This window comes from Tribolium madens, unplaced genomic scaffold (genome assembly GCF_015345945.1).
Source record: "Tribolium madens isolate multiple individuals breed KSU strain unplaced genomic scaffold, Tmad_KSU_1.1 Scaffold_3;HRSCAF=73;Tcas5.2_LG2, whole genome shotgun sequence".
NCBI lineage: Eukaryota > Metazoa > Arthropoda > Insecta > Coleoptera > Tenebrionidae > Tribolium > Tribolium madens.
In genome coordinates this window covers 997,834-1,017,864 of record NW_025401006.1, presented here as the reverse complement: position 1 = coordinate 1,017,864, position 20,031 = coordinate 997,834, and the positions used below count along the sequence as shown (strand labels likewise).

The following is a 20,031-nucleotide window of genomic DNA, read 5'->3' as shown; positions in this document are numbered from 1 at the left end:
GTTAAATACGTTAAAAAACAAAATAATAATTACTCCACAAAAAATCAATGCATTTCCTTATTAACAAGAGTCGGTAATCGTATTATGTGGCGATGAATATTCATCGATGTTGACTATTACGATTATTATCAACACGGGTATTGGTTAGTATTGGTGAAATTTTGCGGTTTTAGGATTACGATTGACTGAAATTCTACATACCAATAAAAGACCTTGGATGGTCGTGTTTATTATTGCATATGCAAATCGGCTTACCATATTTAAAACTTTAAGATAATAATATAATAACTTAACATTTGCAAACTAGTGTGAAGCTATTATCGATGTCAAGGCTATAGTATAGCATCTTGCCTGGGGCGGAAGGCTATACAACAATACTTCACCAAAAGCAAATATTTGGTTAAATACATTTTCTGTCTAGGAATCCCAGCTTAGTTATCAGTGAGAATTGTGTCTCTAAGGATCGGCAGTGAATCTTAAAAAAGTGATTAGTTGTCCTTGTTCGTAATGCACTTGATCCGATTTCTACGGCTTGTTTCCTTCCGCGTATCGACGATGGCCTTAATTTCTACAATAAGTTGAAAGTAGAAGATGGTCATGATATAACAAGTCATGGGTATTTGCGCACAGTTTATTAAATAGTAGCCTTACTAGAAATAGTTTATCATATCTTAGAGATTCTGCACAATTATTTTGACCTCGTCCTTCAACTGCACAATGCAAGAAGCTATTTTCTTAATGGATGAATTGTTACTAAATCAGTGCTGGAGGAAATCAAAAACTTCTAGAATAGTCTTGTTTCAGAACTTTTGTCGGCAATTGACAAAGACGTGACCTCAATGTCAAGGTAACAGAATGGTGTTGATGATCTTTTATTGCAAAGAATTGATCAAAAATTGTCTGGAAGAAAATTTCAAGTTCAAGGTTGAATTAGGCCGACCTACAGCGCTTTTCTACTTCCTTTCCGCCTTTCGCTTTCTCACTCAATAATGCATCAGATTCTTGTCTAGTGTAACAGATTTCGTTCGTTCCAGTTTGCATTTTATCCTTCGAAATTGGCAGCTTGGACACAACATTGCGGAAAAATCGTTGGTTATTAGCCAAGTCATGTTGGACATTGCCTTGATGATAATAGTACGTACTTTGTAATATGAATATGCAATTTCTGCGTGCGAATTTGTTCCGGACACTGTACATGAAAGAATTTACCTTGATAATCCGGAAACGGCGAACTAATCGGCGATGTGTTTGCGCATATCTTATTTTTTCAACTCAGAAATATTCTCCTGACTTATATAATCGAGTTATTTGTTTTTGTTCAAGTTCAAACGGGTGTCCGACACGCAGTGGAATTATTCTTATTCTGCGGCGGTGAAGGCTAAAAACAAAGTGATGACCGATACTCCTACTAGAAGATTAATAGCAAAATTGGTGGTACTTTTTTCACTTGAACCACATTTAATTTCTCTATTTTGAGAAACTATTGTTATTCTTTGAGCATAATCACAGAAGATTAGGAAACCACACAAACAGGGGTCATCGACTCCAAGTACTTGTTTCTAAATAAATTTAATTCAGTCTTGCGTGATTGGCACACTTGTATGGAGAGTGTAGATGGTATCACACTTTGCCCTTTATGAAAAATATTGTTTTACCAGGAAAAAGTATACATATTAACTATTTCGCCGAATTAAATTGCAATGATTTTTACTTTTTTATTTCGAGATTTTGACAGGAAGGTAGTTGTGTACTTTGATTGTTTTTGTTTGATAGAAGTTTTCATTCGTCGAAATAAAAATATCTACAAAATGTTTATCTTTGATAAATTTGTTCTCTATTAAGTTTACAATCAAAACAACCTTGTATGTGGACAAACTGCTAATTCGAATAGTGACACTAGAAGATTCAGTATTTTCCATTAAAAATATCAGGAACAAAGTAAACATTATAATGATGTTTTTTATCTTTATTGCCCAGAACATTTGCTAAAAATTTTATTTTAGCTTTGGTGACCATGAATTTTAATGCTACCGGCAATTTTTAACTAATTCTTTATGTCTTTGTAAAACTTGAAGAAAATACCGATTGTGATTCTTATCAGTGTGACAGACATTTTATTACTTACCACAGTTAAGAATTATTACAGTTGTGGTGATAAGAATTTCGTCATCAAACTCAAGCTTGGTAGCAATAAACTTACAACAATGTAAATTGCACAACGATGAGAAGATGTTGGAATGTGTAAAACTTTTTGAACTTTGCTTTCTGAAAAAATCTACTCAAATGGAACAAAAAGGTGTGCTTTGTGTACACTTTGAATCATTATTTACACAAAATGTTTGCCTTGACCCTGATCTTAATGCCTTAAGCTACGTGGAACTTCAATAAGTTATTTTTTTCTTATACAATTTGTATCATTCTGGAATATGAATTCAGTTGTATACCTATCATTATTACAAGCAAGCATTTTGTGTCACGTGCAATAGTAATTTACATTATAAGTGCAGTAGCTATAATTGTATAGCGGGAAGTTTGAACATTGAAGCACGAAGCGAAGCTGAGTACTTTAATAAAACTGAACGCTGTAAAATACCTAACGCACAAGTAATGTACATAACTTTTTGTTCGAGGATAGTTTTTCGATTAATTCATATTTCGATTTGCCAACACTAAATAGATATGATGGGTTTAAGCATTTACTATTTTCACCACAAGACGGCGTTGATTAATATTCCGCTGAAAAAAAAATGTGTTTGTTTTTGAAATAGTGAGTGTTGTATTTTGGTACTCATGAACTTCATTTGTCATAAAGTATTTTTTTTGGCCTCTGAAAGCTTAAAATTTTCGTGTTATTTTCCTGCACGGTGTTCGGCAAATTCGACAAATGTCTTATAAAAATTAGTTGTCAAAAAAGTGTAAAAATGTCAATTACAGTTGTCGAGGCCAAAAATTTTATTTACGTTTACATAAAGAATTTTTATTGTTATAAAAATGCACTTCAATATTGTCTTCTGGGATGTTGAAAAATATTTACACCAACTTTATCTGTTTTTTATGACAATGCCACTCATTCAAAATTTCGTAAAAAAAATTATGCTGGAGTGGAGAACAATAGGTTTTTCTGATTGATAAGAGATAAAATCTGCGACTGCCGTAAAACGCAAAAATCTATTCGATATAATAAATTATTTTTGATATTTGTGTAGGATAGTGGATAAAAATGGTTTTCCAACTGGGAGAAAAGAATCTGACGTCATTATCAATTCTTCTCACATATCACTTTCTTTTACAAAAGAAAGTGAAAATGGTTTTATGTAAATGCATATTACATCGCTAAATTTTCTACGTGGCATTTGGCAAAGGTCAAGTCTGGAATAATTCGCCAACCTCCAAGATTTGATTCCACTTTATCACATTTAAACGTAATAATAATAATGTCTGTACAGTCATACGCTAATAAACCACAATCCACAATACGACTAAACAAATATTTGCTGTTTGCCTTGTGTTAATAAATAAATAAGAAGACTGTTCTTGTAATGCAACGTTAACCTTGCATTTTTCCCCTCGGTGCTATGTTATAATTAGATGAATTATTGGAAATTATCATTCTTTTTCGAAATTAAAAATTACTTGTGCAAGATTAATTATTCAAGCTGATATAATTTAATCAGTTTCCGTCATTTTCAGTAGTGTGGCACCTGGTGTTCAGAGGCTAAGTGTGTCCAATTGCTTAGGCTTACTTTTACCTTATCATTATTGATAAAAATTCTGATTCATGTCAAGAATACAAATTACATGTGGGCTAAAATGGGTAAAAGTATGTCTAATAAGAAATTTCTTCATTCAGTGCTCTCATTTCGATTTCAGATAGTGCAAAAAGTTGCAAAATTGCCTTATAAAACGATAATTTTTTGATAACAAGAAAATTTAGGGGAAATGGGACTAGGTCATCTATTAATACTTTGCATCATTTTAATAACTGGATTCGACCTGCCTTAGATTGTCACTCCCTAAACTTCATCTAAATCAATATGACCTACCCACTTAGCTAATTGGATTTGTTGCGAGGGATTACAGGAAATAAGGGGTTTTGAGACGCTTACATATAATAAGCTCTTTTAAAACTCGCGCCTTAAAGAAAAATGCCAAATAAGATAAGATACCAGGAACATGGAAAAAATTGTTTAAAAATTCTATTTATAAAAATTTAGAGATTACGGGGGTTTAGATTTTGCACTTTCACCCTAGCTGTATCATAAATTAATTGTAACTTTATTTGTGACTTTTATTGACAAAATTGTGTACCTTCACTGAATAATTATGAAAAAAAAACGTAGGTATACAAAATAACAAAATTATCGATGACAATAAATTTTTTGACAAAAAGAATTTTTTAAACATTTATTCCGTGTTCCTGGTCTTGTCATTTTCCTCTAGGGCGCGAGTTCTGAAACACCTGTATAGTTTCTTAAACAACTGATTTTTGTGATATTGAGAAAAAATTTAAAATTTGACCAGTTTTTTCTCGGAATATAAAATTTCGTTTCAAATTTCTTCTCTCTTAGCTTTAATGGAAAGTAGAAATTGACTTAAAGCGAAATTCCTTAAATAGATCCCAGAGATTTTTGTTTTTAAGTAGAAAATCGTATTTGGTGCATTTGAACGTGGCCTTATTTATTCTCGTTTTTATCTTGATTTTATTATCTCTACAAGTAGTAACTTCGCGTTCAAAGTAAAATCATTCAGTTGGTTCGAAGTTTTCGACTGTGATTTATCTAAAGTAGCCGTAAAAATGATTCTCCACGTGAAACGTAAGTTGTTTTTTACAACCTTTGATACGGAATTTTCAAATTAGATTTCCGTTTATTATTATCATAATTATGTGACAGTGTTTTGATTCAATGATTTATGGGCTAATTTTTATTTGTGATTTATTATATTTATATGACAATGTCCTTGCCGATGGCTTTGTAACTCTGTTAATAAGTACATTAAAAAATGAGAAAATTTTAATTGATTTATTATTTCAATTATGTTCAATGTATTATAGTCTCTGTAAACAATAACCTTAAGATTTGTTGATTTGAAATGTAGATCTGAAACGTAAATAGTAATTACATTATTAGATATGATTTGCAATTTTCTATGTATGGATTCATTATTAATTTAATTATTTTCTTTTCAGCAATGTCTACCGAGACAGAAGGAATTAGTGATGAGGCGATACGAGGGTTACTCAATGACACGGGTAAGTGCACAAAACTTTACATGAACAAGTGAGAAAATATTGGACAAAATTAATCATTTTAATCAATGTGAATTTTTGGTTTTATAACTCGAACCCGTTGAAAGTCTATAAGATAAAGAGTATAATGATGCAAAAGTGACAGTTTTACGTATTCCAAAAACTTGTTTATTATTATCCAGGACTTTTTTTTTGTTTATAATACTAATTGATACATAAAATATTCATCTACCAGAAAATCATTAATTTTGAATTTTAAAGATGTGCATCAAAACAAGTTAATTCTGCGAAATTCACGACAGAAGTGACTTCTTATTATTTATTCTAAATTAAAACATCCTTGTGAAAATTTTGATAAAATTAAGAAATTATGTAACTACGTATTTTACGTCTTTTTACTTTTACTTATTTTATGAAAAATGTATACCTTAGTGAATACCTCTGAGTGCTGTTCGAAAAATTGTAGGTATATTTTTATATTTAATATTAATGTTTCTCAAATTTTTTTGTTATTTTTATTGAAGTATTCTAAACATTTAAAAACGTGCTTTTTTGGTATATTTTCAAGTTACAAGTTTATATATGAATTTGCGAATTGATCTTTTTGTACTTTGTGATTCCTAATTATTGATAAACATTCGGCTTAATCATCATTTTTTAATCTCACATCAATGATTTTTTTATTTACAAAAATTGTTTTTATAGGGCAATAAACTTTACCTTCTATTTAGTTTACGCTTTTTACTTTTTCAATTAATTTACAATAGTTTAATTTTTTCTAAATTTTATTCGCCATTTTCTATTTATTTTTTCAAATAAAGTAAATAGTAATAAGTAAACAAACAAAAAAATTGAGTTTAAGTAGTATTAACAACAATAATTAAAATAAATAAATAATGGCAATCAAAATCGGGAAAAGTAACTGTGAGATAATTTTTATTTTAATTATAATGCGGGTCTAACGGTGATATTAGGCGGGAATAAATATTGTCTCTCACCAAATAAAAATTAATATTTGTCACCAAGTGAACCGAACAGTTTTATTATATTGTACTATTTCTATATACATTTTTTAAGTGATTCCTATTTATAGTTCATCTTTGAAATAGTTATTCGGTATTACCTATTTGGCGAAAGATCTGTTATTCCGAGAACAAACCTATGTATATTGTCACACCCTTAGAAAGTCAAGAAATGTTTTATGTATTTCATATCAGTAATACTATTTTTTTCATAATCATTTCGGTGGCTTTTGATAAATAAGGAAGTACAGAAATTGAATTTTATGTGTGAAACAGTATTAATATACTGTTAGACCTAATGGTCTCATAATAATGAATCTTCATTTCGTTCGTGCTTTCATTGACAGCATTACAATTGATGATAAGTGATAAGGCGGTTTCTTCTTACAAATTGACATTTGCAGCTATTGATTTCGTTTACCATAAAATAAAGAGTAAGAGTAGAAAGTTGTGAGGGTGGACGGTATGAGGCAGTTTGAAAAACAATCGTAATTATTACATAATAGTATACACAAACGTAGCAGGTATTATCATAAGTATGTAAATCCTGGGACGTATCAGGTGTTCATGTTTATGACACATATTTGGGTCACGAGTTGGGATTTAGGTGTGAATCGAGATAAAATCATAAACAAAAATAAGTTTATTCGTGTAAACAATAATATTAAATATAATTTTATTAATGAAACCCTGACTTTTATTTATTATTTCATTGACTCATTGAGGTGTCGTGGATTGTTCTTGACTGAAGGATAGTCAAAGGTTAGACGTGGTCATAGGTCATAATCCGTCTTGGCAATCTAAGTCGTAATTAGTAGACACTTTCCAGCTGATCTTATCGAAAATTTGCCGTAAATTAGGCGACGCGTGTTCAAGGATAACGGATTTGTGTGTAGGCATTTCACTACTCATCGTATCGAAGGAAAAAGTTTATTGCATTATAATTGCATACATCCGTCATTTCCCGACTTAAATTCGTTTTCTGAAATATCACTTGAGATTATAATTTCGTGCTAATTACACAAAGTCAGGTTTCGTCACTTATCATACAAAACCATTTGTTTATGTTTTGTTATCAGTAGTACATTTCTTAAAAAGTGAGATTTTATCCGAGAATTTGCGTCAAGACGCGATTTTGTTCAAGATTTCTGAACTTAATTGGTCTATGTGTTATTATCTCGTCTTACCTGACAATAATATGAATTGATTTTTGTTTAAACAAAAAAAAAAGGCAAATTTACTTATCTTTTTCACATTTCTGTATTTAATTAGTGATTATGGACAATAGATTTTTTATTTATTTTCAAGATGCAGTTTTTTTAAATTTTTGCAAGACATTTAGTATTGTCGATTATCACCTACTTTATCAGCGTAAATAAAGGAGAACAACACATGCCTTCTTAATTTTAAAGATTAGGAGAATAATTAATGGAGATTTTAATCACGTGGTCAAAGTTTTATCTTAAATGACAGAATGACGTCTTTTGTTAGTAAATTATTTAATTATTTGCTATCTTAAATAAATACTTAATGTTGTACGACACTCAGTTTGATAACAAGTCTAACAATGCCTCAAATTTTTGCTCTTTTGTAATAATAAAAAAAAAATAAAAAATTTGAAAAATAAACCACTTTACCACATGTCGCACATTTTACGTCATGGGGATTCCCTATATTGGCACAACATCCACATTAATAAAGTTGTGTTACTACTTTTGATACCTGTTCGGAAGTAAAAATTGTTTACGTTTACTTTTTTCAAAGAAACAGTTAGACAAATGTGCATAATTATAATGCTCTTTTTATTAATACAGTGCGATCGAAAAGTCTCTCTATCACGCAAGCGCAGAAATTTAAAACGTATGTCTGTGGAAGATAAAATGTCACAATGGCAAATGAAATATTTTTTTTGTAAACTGTAACAACAAATCGTGGTGAACAATTTGTATGAATAAGCTCCAACTACATCTCATTTTAGTTTGTTTTGAGACGTTTCATAGAATAATTCAATTTAATTAACTCAATGTTTTAATTTTTATAAAATAATTTTTTGACATCTAGATAACATACGAACTGCCATGCACTCAACTAGGACGCCTACTTGATAGAAAGCCTTTTTGATCGCACTGTATTACCTGTTGCGATGTTAATCATGGTTTTATTTATAGAAGGATAATTAAAATAGTTTTTTGATTTATTATTTATAAAATTTAATTTTTAATTATGTTTTGTTTATGTTTTCACACTTGACATGGTAATAATTTTACGCTGATGGAAGGTAGCTTGTCTGGCAAATTTAGAGCTGTTGATAACAATAATGTTATTACAGTTATAGACAAGGAAGGACACGATAAACGTTAGTCATTAATAATGAGTACCAGTTTATACGAAAAAATATCAAAAATGAAATTATTGGTCGTGTCATTAAAAATGGAAGAAAGTTTTAATTTACTTTTTTATTTTTGTTAATTTTGCGCTGGCTTGCACACGCCTGCTATCTAGCGGAATCACGCGAAACTTTTACGAATTTCTAGTCACGGACAGATGGCGCTTTAGTTCGCGTTGCTATGGTTGTAAGAAAATAGTTACGATGTCGCCACATGTTTTCTAACGATTGGTGTTTGTTTATTTGCACTTTTGGCGGATAGGCGGCGCTCTTAGAAACAAAGATAAATTTCTAGGATTAGTTTTAGTATCTGTTAAGAGATGGGGAAGCCATATGTAAAATTCAAATTTAAATAAACCGTTACTATTATAAATTCTTTGTGTTACGTTCCAACACTTACACTTCTGCTGTATTGTAATCTAAATAATAATACAAGTAATTCACATTTTTAAATATTTAGTAGCTGCTTTGATTAACCTTGGAGGGAATTATTCGTGATCGATAAACACGTGTTTCTAATTGAGAATGAACTTTTTTACTGGTAATAGTTTGTTTTAGGTAAATTATCGATTGATATTAACAAAATGCTATGCGCTTTTCATTAGTTGGTGACGCGCCGCTATTAGTTGTAGAGGTCAAGAACAAAACAAAAGATCAATTGCTCATGCAAGTGATATATATTATTTAATAATTACTTTGGGAATGTTTATACATTTTATAAACCTTAGCAACAATAAATGATTTAGATAAAAGTGAACAGTTTTAAGTTGAATAAGTTCATAATTTACAAAATGAGTAATAGATAAAGTATAAAGGTTGTCGAGGTGATTTTTATAAAAATAACATTTTAAAACAATTTATTTTTATTTTTGAAAGAACATACACGCAAAAATTTACTCGCACCCACTCCGAATATTAACATTAACTGAAAAAACTGGTTTCAGCTAGTAATTTAATTTGATTATAACCTTTAAATTAAGAGTTTAGATTTCTAATTAGGAGTTCAAAATAAAAACCCATTAGGATTCAGTCTGTCTACATTTTTTATATTTAACTTAAAGTTGTAGACACTACATGTTCACAGTTCTTAAATTACCCTATGTTTTATGAAATATTATATAATTTACTTTCATTGCTTTGATAACGTGTGCGTCTACATAATTTTAAAATAATGATGATGCAATTTTAAGTATTCCACACGTTTTGCACTTTTTTTCCAACTAGCAACCAAAGTGGTATTCTGATATCCTTTTACCATTTTCGACTTTAGACAATTCAATAAAATTTTAAAGCTTTTCTATTGAGTCACCACAAGCTGGACACCATAAACTAGTTTTTTTTAGTACTATTTGCATAGGTGTTGTAGTGTAGTTTAATTTACAACTAAGTATAAGACTGCTAATTTGGTCTAGTCCACTTAACCGTAAATTTATTTAAACCAGTTACAACTACTTTTTGGTTTAATTGCATAGTCAAAGATGTTAGAACATCAACCCTTTGCTAACACGTGTCTAACGACCTTCCCACGCTTGTGATATTCTCTACAAATTTTATCACATGCTGTGAAGTTAATATATGATGATAAAATTTCACAACTAGTAATAGTTTTGGAGTGGGATTTTATTGTAAATTTACTTTGAAGCTAACCACGAGACTTTATCTACTTTTCATCATCATATTGAAGGACTTTGGATTTGAAAAACTGTTAAACCAAAGGAAGTGTGGTCGTGGTTGAAAATGATAAAATGAATTCCAGATATTCTCACTACCACAACGTATTTTTGGGTGAAAATATCGTTTATTTATTGTGATCTAATGGCAGGTGTTAGTATTGTTTACACTTTTGTGTAAAAGTTTAAACTTGGCTTGTTGACAAAATAGAGCGCAAAATTTCGACATTAAACAATGAAGGCTGTCGCCGACTTATTTACCAAATTCTTAACAATGTCTTGTTTTATTAATGTTTTATTTGAAAAAATGAACGCAATATATTCGCCTTCGCGAAATTAATTGGCAGTTGACCAATTAGACAAACTTTTATTTATGTCTAGGTTGATAATTTTAGAATGCTTACTGCTGATAAAAATTGCTCGTTGGAGCATTAATTTATTGTTGGGGAAGGTACTTCCATCATTAAAAAGGTAATGACGTTTAATTAGCCAATTGTTTTTTATGTTGTTTAGACACGTGCCAGCAATTTAATGACGAAATTTTACCACAGTTACAGATTGGAAGGATTTTGCATCAGCAGCTAAATCTTCCATTCTGAAGTAAACAAATTATTATGCAGTTTCAAGATTATTATAATTCGACTTCTAATTGTGTCTACAGACGGATTTTATCTTTGTCATCTTGTTCCCGGTTTTCGTAATGCGTTAAATCCGCATGTAAATGATGAAGTGGCTTCGTCACAACCGAATTATCACAATAACAAACACAAAAAGATTTTGTGATGAATTGGGATTTTCTACACTATTGTTTATTATGAATGTGCGTCCGTCATCCTTATCTGAATCCAATCTTTAATTGATCAAACCTCCAAACTAATAAATGTTATTAATTTCATAATATTTTAAATCTTGTCATCTCGTCACTAATACCGGATTTAATAACGGTTCTCCATATTATTTTGGTCGTTCACTGCACCCATCATTATCGGTGAAGAGTCGTTTTCTGACCCTGAGCACACTTTTGGCCTGTCACCTCAAAAATAAACTGTTTTTGAGATTTGAGCTCAAAACTACGTCGAGTGTAGACTTGAATGTGTCATAGGTTTGGTCTTGGATGCGGTCCATGTTTGAAATGAGCACATATACAATGATTTTTGTGACGCATTTTGAAAAAAGAACGATTATCCTTCACAAACGACGTCAAATTGAAAACGAAAGCACAATTTCAGTTACATTTTTGTAATTATCGAAATTTGCAAATTATGAAGTTGACCTACAGTAATAATAACTGCAGTTGAGCACATTTTTACACTTTTCTTCCTTATTGCACTGTAATCCACTTTAATTGCATATTGTGCAGATTGAATGAAGTAAGAAACACTTTTCAATTAACCCTTGCATGGCTGTAAACTCTTGTATTTACTAAATGTTTTATTTTCCAGATTCGGAGTTATCCAATCTATCACATCTCGGTAAGTTTGCACGATTTGCACATCTTTGCGTTGGGGTTTTGCTTCTAATCCAAAAATAAAGATAAATGTGTTCTGGTTGAGCTACACCTTGCATAAATAACGATCATCCTTGATACGTATAAGCATCAGTTCCGTTTTAAAAACATTTATTAGGTTTCGAAGGCTAGAAATGTTTGTTAATTAACCTGAGAAACTCAGTAATAAATCACAAATATTCTTATAAAATTTCTGTGAATCCTGTGTACGCAAATACTTGTTTCTATACTTCTACCTGCTACACTTTTCAACCTTATCTCTAAATATAGCAAGCCGTACACACGTGTCGTTAACTTCTTGCAGGCGCCGAAGATCTTGGTGGTTTTGTTTCAACCAGTTCTTTGATTTTATTAAAGCCATACAAGCGAGGGAATTGCAGATTGCCTGTAATTACGCTTCGATTTTTGTGGAATAAACCTCAAGTAATGTCGATCGAAATACCCACTAATGGAAAGTTCACTCCGGTTTTTTCTAGTAAACAGAAACACTTTGTGATTACAGATTGATTGCTAGTGCTTACAAACTTATTCTTCTCCTGAAAATTATGTAATGTCAGCGATAAAAACGGGTTGCGTCATTTAACTAGGAAATGAGGCAGTGAAGGACGGCTTCTCCTATCTTTTGATTGACATCCGGGTTGTCTCTATAACCCTCACAATTATATTGCGAAGGTGCTAAAAATAAAATTAAATTGCTGAAACTACTGTCTTACATGTAGCCAATAAAATTCACGGTCATTAACGAAATAGTGTCAAGATTTGAACGGAAAATGCTAAATTTTGCGATAAAACTTCGTCGGTTATATTGTTGCAGAGATCATCATGTCACGATGATAATTGGGCCTTGTTTCCAACCGATATTGAGACCAAGATCATTTTATGTTAATACCGTTTTGTTTTATCCACTAGGAACCTTATTTTTGTCAAGTTTATTGTCAAGAACAAACAGGTGGACGCCGAGGATTAAGTTTAATGATTTTGGCCAAAATTAGATTTTTGTCGATACGTTTCAAGGTAGTAGGTACTAATTGAATAAGCTTTTTCCTTCTTTACTCATACTTTGTTTATTAAAAATATAACTGTTTAGGCGTGTCACGGCCATTTATTTTTTGGCTATAGCGTAATGGCTTGGAGCCAGATTTTTGTAAATTTTTAATTTTCTTTGGAACAAATTATAAAGTAAAATTATCTGATGTTTTTATATTAAATTTGGGCTTACGATTGGTCGAAATATTTACAGAGTAATTAATGAATTTTTTCTATTTATCGCCATTTTGGTGTAAAATCTGTTAAAAATAGTCTTTATGAATCATAAAAGCGCATAATGGGCCGTTACCGTGAATCATAAAGTTTGTAAATTTGCTGTAGTAAGAGTTTTGATTACGTTATGAAAAAGATGCGTTTTTACGTTTGTAAACTGTCTTACCGTTTTAACTCGGAGAATTTTTGCAGCCTTTCTAAACCTCCGTTAAACAAACGGAGACAAGGCCATAATGTATGCAATAATTTGAGGTGCATGTATCCCACTTATCTACTTTTTTCTATAGTAGAAAACAATCTAAGATGCATTACGAAAAACTAAATATCGGTTACTAGGTAAAATTTCCAGTTCAACTCCTTAACCTACATGCACTAATGAAATTTTAGGCAAGGCAATCGTGTGAACCTTTTGCAATGGCCGCTTAAAAGTCAGTGTATTGCGAAACCTTTCACTTCGTGGCGCCATGTTGCTTGATTTGCGAGTCGTTATTTTTGCAAGGTTTTACCACCACGGTCCTAATTATCATTCAACTATTAGCGAAGGCCTTTTTTGCTTTTAAAGTCCGGAACTGTGGCCAAAAGACCGGCCTCGAATCAGATGTCAAATCTGCATGCGATAAATTTGAAATCAATCGGAAGGAAATCAGGAAGTGTTGTGCGGTTGATTTTCCTTGCGGGTCTGTTGAGGAATAGGTTTTTCAGTATTTGTGTGGTTTCCTTGTGTGATAGTAAATAAACATTAGTCACAAGCCGCTATAGAAGAATAATAATAAAAACTTCATGCACGGTCGAAGGTCTTCAAGGATTTGATCATTCTTTAAACTGCTGATAACGGACTCTAGAAATTTCGATAATCTGTCACGGATATTAACAACAACAAAATTAATGCCAATTATTTATCTAATTAGGTACACTTTGCAGCTTCTTTGTATTATTATTGGAGGTAAGTAGGTTAAAAATACGCAGGTGATGACTGCTACCTTGCAGACTGTAATTTCGTTTGTGAAAACGAGTTTTTTCTCTTTGTTGACTGTAGTTCGAAATTCATCCAAATGATGTTTTTTTTTGTTACAGAAAACTAAAAATGGTATACACACCTAGCTTAGAGAATTAGGTCTATATCAATTCTTGCGACATGTTTTTGTGTTTGTACTCAATTTTATAAGAGATACCCTTTCTTTAAGAAAAAAGTTGTGGAAGTTTCAATTTCGTCATTTTATCGGAACAGATAAAATGTCGAAATGTTTATTACTGTTGCTAGTTTGCGGATTTTTTACTGCAAAAAAACGAGGAATTAGAGATAATGATATTTTTGCTTTTCCCTCGACCTCTTCATTCACTATCGGTCATAGTAAATAACGTTGTCTATACCTAACCATGAGGATGAAGGAGCTTGAACATTGAGAGATATTTTCTGTCTGATGAGATAGCATGTGAACGTGATTATTTTATCAAGAGACAAATAAACCTTGTTGCGAAACCGGCTTTAACAATTTAGTAAATGACCAGGAAATACGGTTTGGGTACCATTTGACCTTATTTGGGACTTTTTTCTTTTTTATTCCCAAGTAAGCATGAAGTTCGTTGTACGAGAATTTTTCTTCTGTTTCAAAAAATGTAAAATTTTATCGGTAATCTTGGAAGAGGAATCAAATTTAAAAGGAAAAATACTCTGCTGTTATAAATAAGTACAATTTTAATAAAACTTGGCAAGTAATACAGTCTATAGGTTTAATAAACGTAGCCACCTAAAAATCAAAACATAACCAAGCACAGCAGATATTTTAGATAAACATTTTTATGAGGCTATTATGTATACTGTTTTAAAGTAATAATAATCTAGTTACATGATGTTGTTAAATATCAAAGTAACTAACTGGCGCCTTATTCATATGTTGTGGTAAATTCAAGCTGCTTTATTTTATTAGAAAATGTTACCAAGGGCAAATGGAAACATTAGATAATTACACATTTAAGAGCTATTCAATGTTACACCACAGAACTTTTTATTGTAGCCACGATTATAAACATATAATAAATTATTACTCGTACATTATTACACTAATGTCTTTATTAAAATTTGAAACCCTAATAAATGTCGATTTTTGTGTGACCAAATATGATGACGCTTCAGTTTCCATGACGTCTTGTGAGTTGTCATCAAAATTTTGAAAACACAAAAATAACCGTCTTGTTCGACTCTTCAAGGCAACAAACAATCACATGATCTCCAGGAATTTTTGAATTTCGTTGCCAAACGTCGCACTTGGCAAGATGATGAACAAAAGATAACTTTAATTAAATTGTTTTATTGGCCAAAAGCAAGCAGTTATAATGCGAGTATTGTATTGTAATAGAAAGAAATTGATTTGACATTTCAACATTGATTTTCGTCGAGTGTGCGTCAGAAATTCGACCCTTATTATTTGCCGCAATGACGTTACAATTGTGACGTGTTTGCAACAATCGATATGTTTCAAAAGTGGTGAAAAGTGATAATAAGAAACCTAATTTCGTCAACAATATACAAAGTCTTGCAACAAAAGGTTTTGTAACACTTTCAGTATCGATTGAAAAAAGTTTGCGGTGGGAAAACAACGATTTTACGTATTTTGGTTCAACACAATAACATTATGACTTTTTTATAACCCAATTCTATCTTGTTTAGTCATTGCTTTTATTGATATTTATTGTCGATATTAAGGATAATCCATGTTTGTCAGCTACAACCCAGTAAGTCACACCTGACATCAACTGCGTCTCAAAATTATACCTACCTACAAACTTTCCATACAAACAAATAGCTTATTTTTGCCACAACAATGCTTCTGCAACCTACGAATACCCTTTTTACATTTTCATTGTGCGTTTAGGGATTTCTGTAAACTTCCTGTTTACAACCTTAAAGAATCCATGATATTATCAACTACATATTTTTCTCTTCAATCAAACTCAAGGAGCAGATATTGTTAAGTCAAACTGATTACTATGATGACCTATATTTCTGTTTCAAACACGTTTAGATGGGACAAAAACAAAAAAAAAATATTTGAAAACTGATTCTATCAGAACCAAAGATTCGCTGAAGTGAGTTTTGAATTTTTACAGAGTTCTAAGAATTGTCATTTTCAAATATTGCATTTACCAATATGAGAATATTAAGTGTAATGTTTTGAAATCAAACAGGTTTTTTTGTATTTTTTTAATCTCAATAATAATTTAGAAAAAGAGTCAATTGAATCATAATTTAATAAAATGCCGAGTAAAATATATATGTCGTAGTCATTGGGCGTAATGCGTCATTCCGCGGAAAGCCTAGTCTTTGGCCGTACTGCCGGCAGACGTTGTAATCAAATGAATATTCCTTTGTTTGACTGAAATTTTACGTCATTTCAGAGATTGCCTACTTAATTCTCGTCAAACAAAGTAACCGGTTAAACCAGTACATGTTACAGCGTTTGACGAAAGTGTATTTAGTCATTTGCTAAAAGGTCTTGAAATGTTTGATACTTTCTGTAGAAATGTAATTTTTGGTAGAAGAAAAGAAAAGAAAAAAAAACTAAAATATTTTTATTGTAGCAAAATATTTGTTTCGTTTATTTGGAATAATGTAAACATATAATATTATAAAATCATACAAAAAACGGTAAGTACATGACATAAACAACAGATTAAAATATATTTTTTGCCTTCGGGTAAATTAAACAAAAATAAAAATATATTCTTTAGAAATATCTTTAGCAGTCTAAAATATGTACAACTGAAATAAAGGTGTAGTTTGAGGTTAGAAGTCTTTTACCTCTTTCATTACTTCATAATTCCAGGGTTTTTTGGCATCTTTGTTTTTCAAATCATATTCATTTAATTTGTCATAAAACAAACTATTATGATTATCCATTTTCAATAAGAAAAGTCCAACAATCACTAAATGTTACGGCCCGAAATACTACACAATAAAATTTCAAGCTTTCAGCAAATGACTAAATACACTTCCGTCAAACGCTGTGACATGTAATGGTTTAACCGGTTACTTTGTTTGACGAGAATTAAGGAGGCAATCCCTGAAATGACGTAAAATTTCAGTCAAACAAAGGAATATTCATTTGATTACAGCGTCTGCCGGCAGTACGGCCAAAGACTAGGCTTTCCGCGGAATTACGCCCAATGACTACGACATATACATTCCAAGTTATATTAATTTTTCAGCATTATAGTTCGCAACAGCTACATATTATTTTTTTGGTGAAAATGATGTTAAGTAGATTAGACTCTCTTCTATCACCACACAGAAAGGAAAAACAAGTATTTTGTTTTGGAAGTGATTTAAACTGATATTAAAATTTATTATACATACTATTTGCACTGATATTAAAAGTCAATAATTGTTTTGGTGTTATCGAAATTTTACCTTGTTACTCTAGGTCAGCAACAGTTTTCATGAACTTTTCAATATTTTCGTTCCTATTAAAAATTCCATTCCGTTTTTTTCTGGTTATTTCCATTCTTTCAAACAATTGACAATTTGTCATCACTCAGTTTAAGTAATTGAGAAATATTTTTGCATACCTGTTAGTGGAATTGATGCTCAAATATTTGTTTGTCAGGATTTCCTGTATGTGAACAACTCACATGACTCTGAATTGTTTACAAAATTAATGCAAAGAAATTATGTTATATTATTAGATCAACAGAAAGAAAACATATTTTCCATCACATATTTGTATCTTTTATTATTATTATGATAAGTCATGGTGTTACTAAAGTGAATTTCTTTTCAACGATTAAAAGTTGCAAAGTAATGATTACACCAATGAAGGAGCAAACAATAATTATCTAATTTGGAAGGTTTTAATTCAGTCAGGCGTTTTTGGCAAGACTTTACTAAATCAGTGTTTTTGTCATTTTATGGTCTAGGTTCGCAAAATTTGAATGTCTCGTATACCTGCTTTTATGGGTTTATTTGCTCAATAGGCAAATGAGGTCATGGCTTGGCCAGACCTAAATCACATTGATTTTGCATGGATTTCAGATCGTAACCTGCATGAAACGAAATATTGCGTCTAGACAGTGGATCTTTAACATGGATAAAATTAGATGATCATTACGATTTCCCTGTCTTTTTTGCGGCTGAAAGCTGGCTTGACGCCACCATAATTTTCAGCGACATGCAAAACGGAAAAAATAAAAGATATCTGAATCGAGTCATGTGAGATTTGGAGTCAGTTGGGGAATGGAATAATCCTTGTTTATTGTTTGTGACGAAAGTTAAAAATTTTATAATTGAGTTGCAGGGGGTCGAGATAAATTTAGTTTACTACAATCTGAATTGCAATAAGTCAAATGTTATCGAGTTATTAATAGGCGCCGTCTTTAACAAATAAATAATAGATTTCATCATTTAACACATCACACGTTTTGTGTTGCCACCCAACTTTTTTGATCGATGTTGTAAATAACGAACAGGTAAAATTATATAAACTTCCCTCTCAATCCCGGATACTTTTCAGCCAAATAAACAAGTAATATTTCATTAAACTCGTCTCGCTTTGAGCTTTTTTATTATTTACAATGTCTGCATAATTATTTAGTTAAGCGCTTGTAAACAGTCAGGTGTTTAAATATAACCGAAACATAAAAAATCCTATTTCACTCACTGAAAGCTATCTCGCAGGATATTGTTTCAGTCTACAACGTAGTACTGAAATTAATTCATCCAAAACAAACAGTTTTTTGCATATCAATAGACAATAACCCTACTAATCCGACGAGCTTTAACTCGGGTTAATCGCCAGGTTTGTTTGCTGAAAACTTAGCTGATAGGTGTTGATTGACAAGCTTTAGGCATTATTAAGGCAACGTAAACCTAATAAAAGTCGACATTTTTAAGTCGAATATAAAGTCAACAAGTTTAGCGACCTGCAACCATCTTGAACTAGAATGGTGCAAAACTAACACGAAGTTTTAAGGGATCAGTGAACTTCGTGGAACGACCACCGAGTCGAAATCCGAGCCAAACGAAGTTGCAGCGTTTTGCAGAGGTCACAAACCTGGCTTTTCTTTTGTCTTATTTCATGCCAAAGCATTTTTTTTTAATGAAGCAGTTATTGATTAGGGAGTATATACGTAATTATAAATATCTAACTCTAGCGTATCAGTGTAGAAAATTATATGTATGTACGTATATCAGCTCTAATGACTGAAAATTTAATCGGTAATTATGTATTGGCTTACTGAAGTTAAAGAAAGGTGAATGATAAAAAGCTGAAAAACAAGTACTGAAAGTAAAAACATAATGATAGACCATTTTCATGATTTGTATGTTGTTTTATAGATATGTAAATATTATATATTTTTGTTATTTGAGCTCTTAAATTGGATTACAAGTTTTCATTTTATTACAAGTTATTCAAGATAATACTTAGGATTTTATGACGTTTTTATTGAGACAAAATTTCATCATTTTTAGTAAAGTTTCCGAGAATTGACCAAATCAATGAACGATAAGTTTTTCGATTCGTGTTTTTGGGGTCATAAATATTTGTGTATGAATATGTTGTAGTTAATAAATTGTAATTACACCCACACAAAATTGGTTCATGAAAATACGTAGCAGATTTTTATAAACGTTTTTTTAAAAATAACACTACAATAATAAATAATAAATAATAAAAATGGAGTAATGCTTATTAAAGTTAAATTTCTTCAAACGGAACGTACTCAAATAGAATAATGAATAAGTCATAATTATGTAATAAAGACACTAACCGATTTTCAGACGCAACCCAAAATACATTCTCAGATACATACCACTATGCGTTAATTGATGTTGTGTTTGAAATTTTTCAAAGATATGTATATAGATACCTGTAAAAGGTTTGAAAGTTTTTATAAAATGAAGTTCTACTGTGTACCTTTAAAGGTACAGATTCAACCACAGC

The 20,031-nt window shown here is 31.1% G+C and overlaps 1 protein-coding gene across 7 annotated transcripts in view; it reads left to right on the top strand.

The window, feature by feature from the left end:
* LOC123008232 (protein jim lovell-like) overlaps positions 1-20,031 on the top strand; it is an 82,244-nt gene that overhangs the window by 42,707 nt on the left and 19,506 nt on the right. For 3 of the 7 annotated variants that reach the window (XM_044403937.1, XM_044403940.1, XM_044403942.1), the window contains 2 exons: positions 5,189-5,251; positions 11,769-11,798. In XM_044403937.1, coding sequence (XP_044259872.1) covers positions 5,189-5,251; positions 11,769-11,798 — 93 coding nt within the window. Of the gene's footprint in view, positions 1-4,780; positions 4,815-5,188; positions 5,252-11,768; positions 11,799-20,031 lie in introns of those variants that run through there. The other 4 variants (XM_044403939.1, XM_044403941.1, XM_044403944.1 and 1 more) reach the window with 2 other exon arrangements.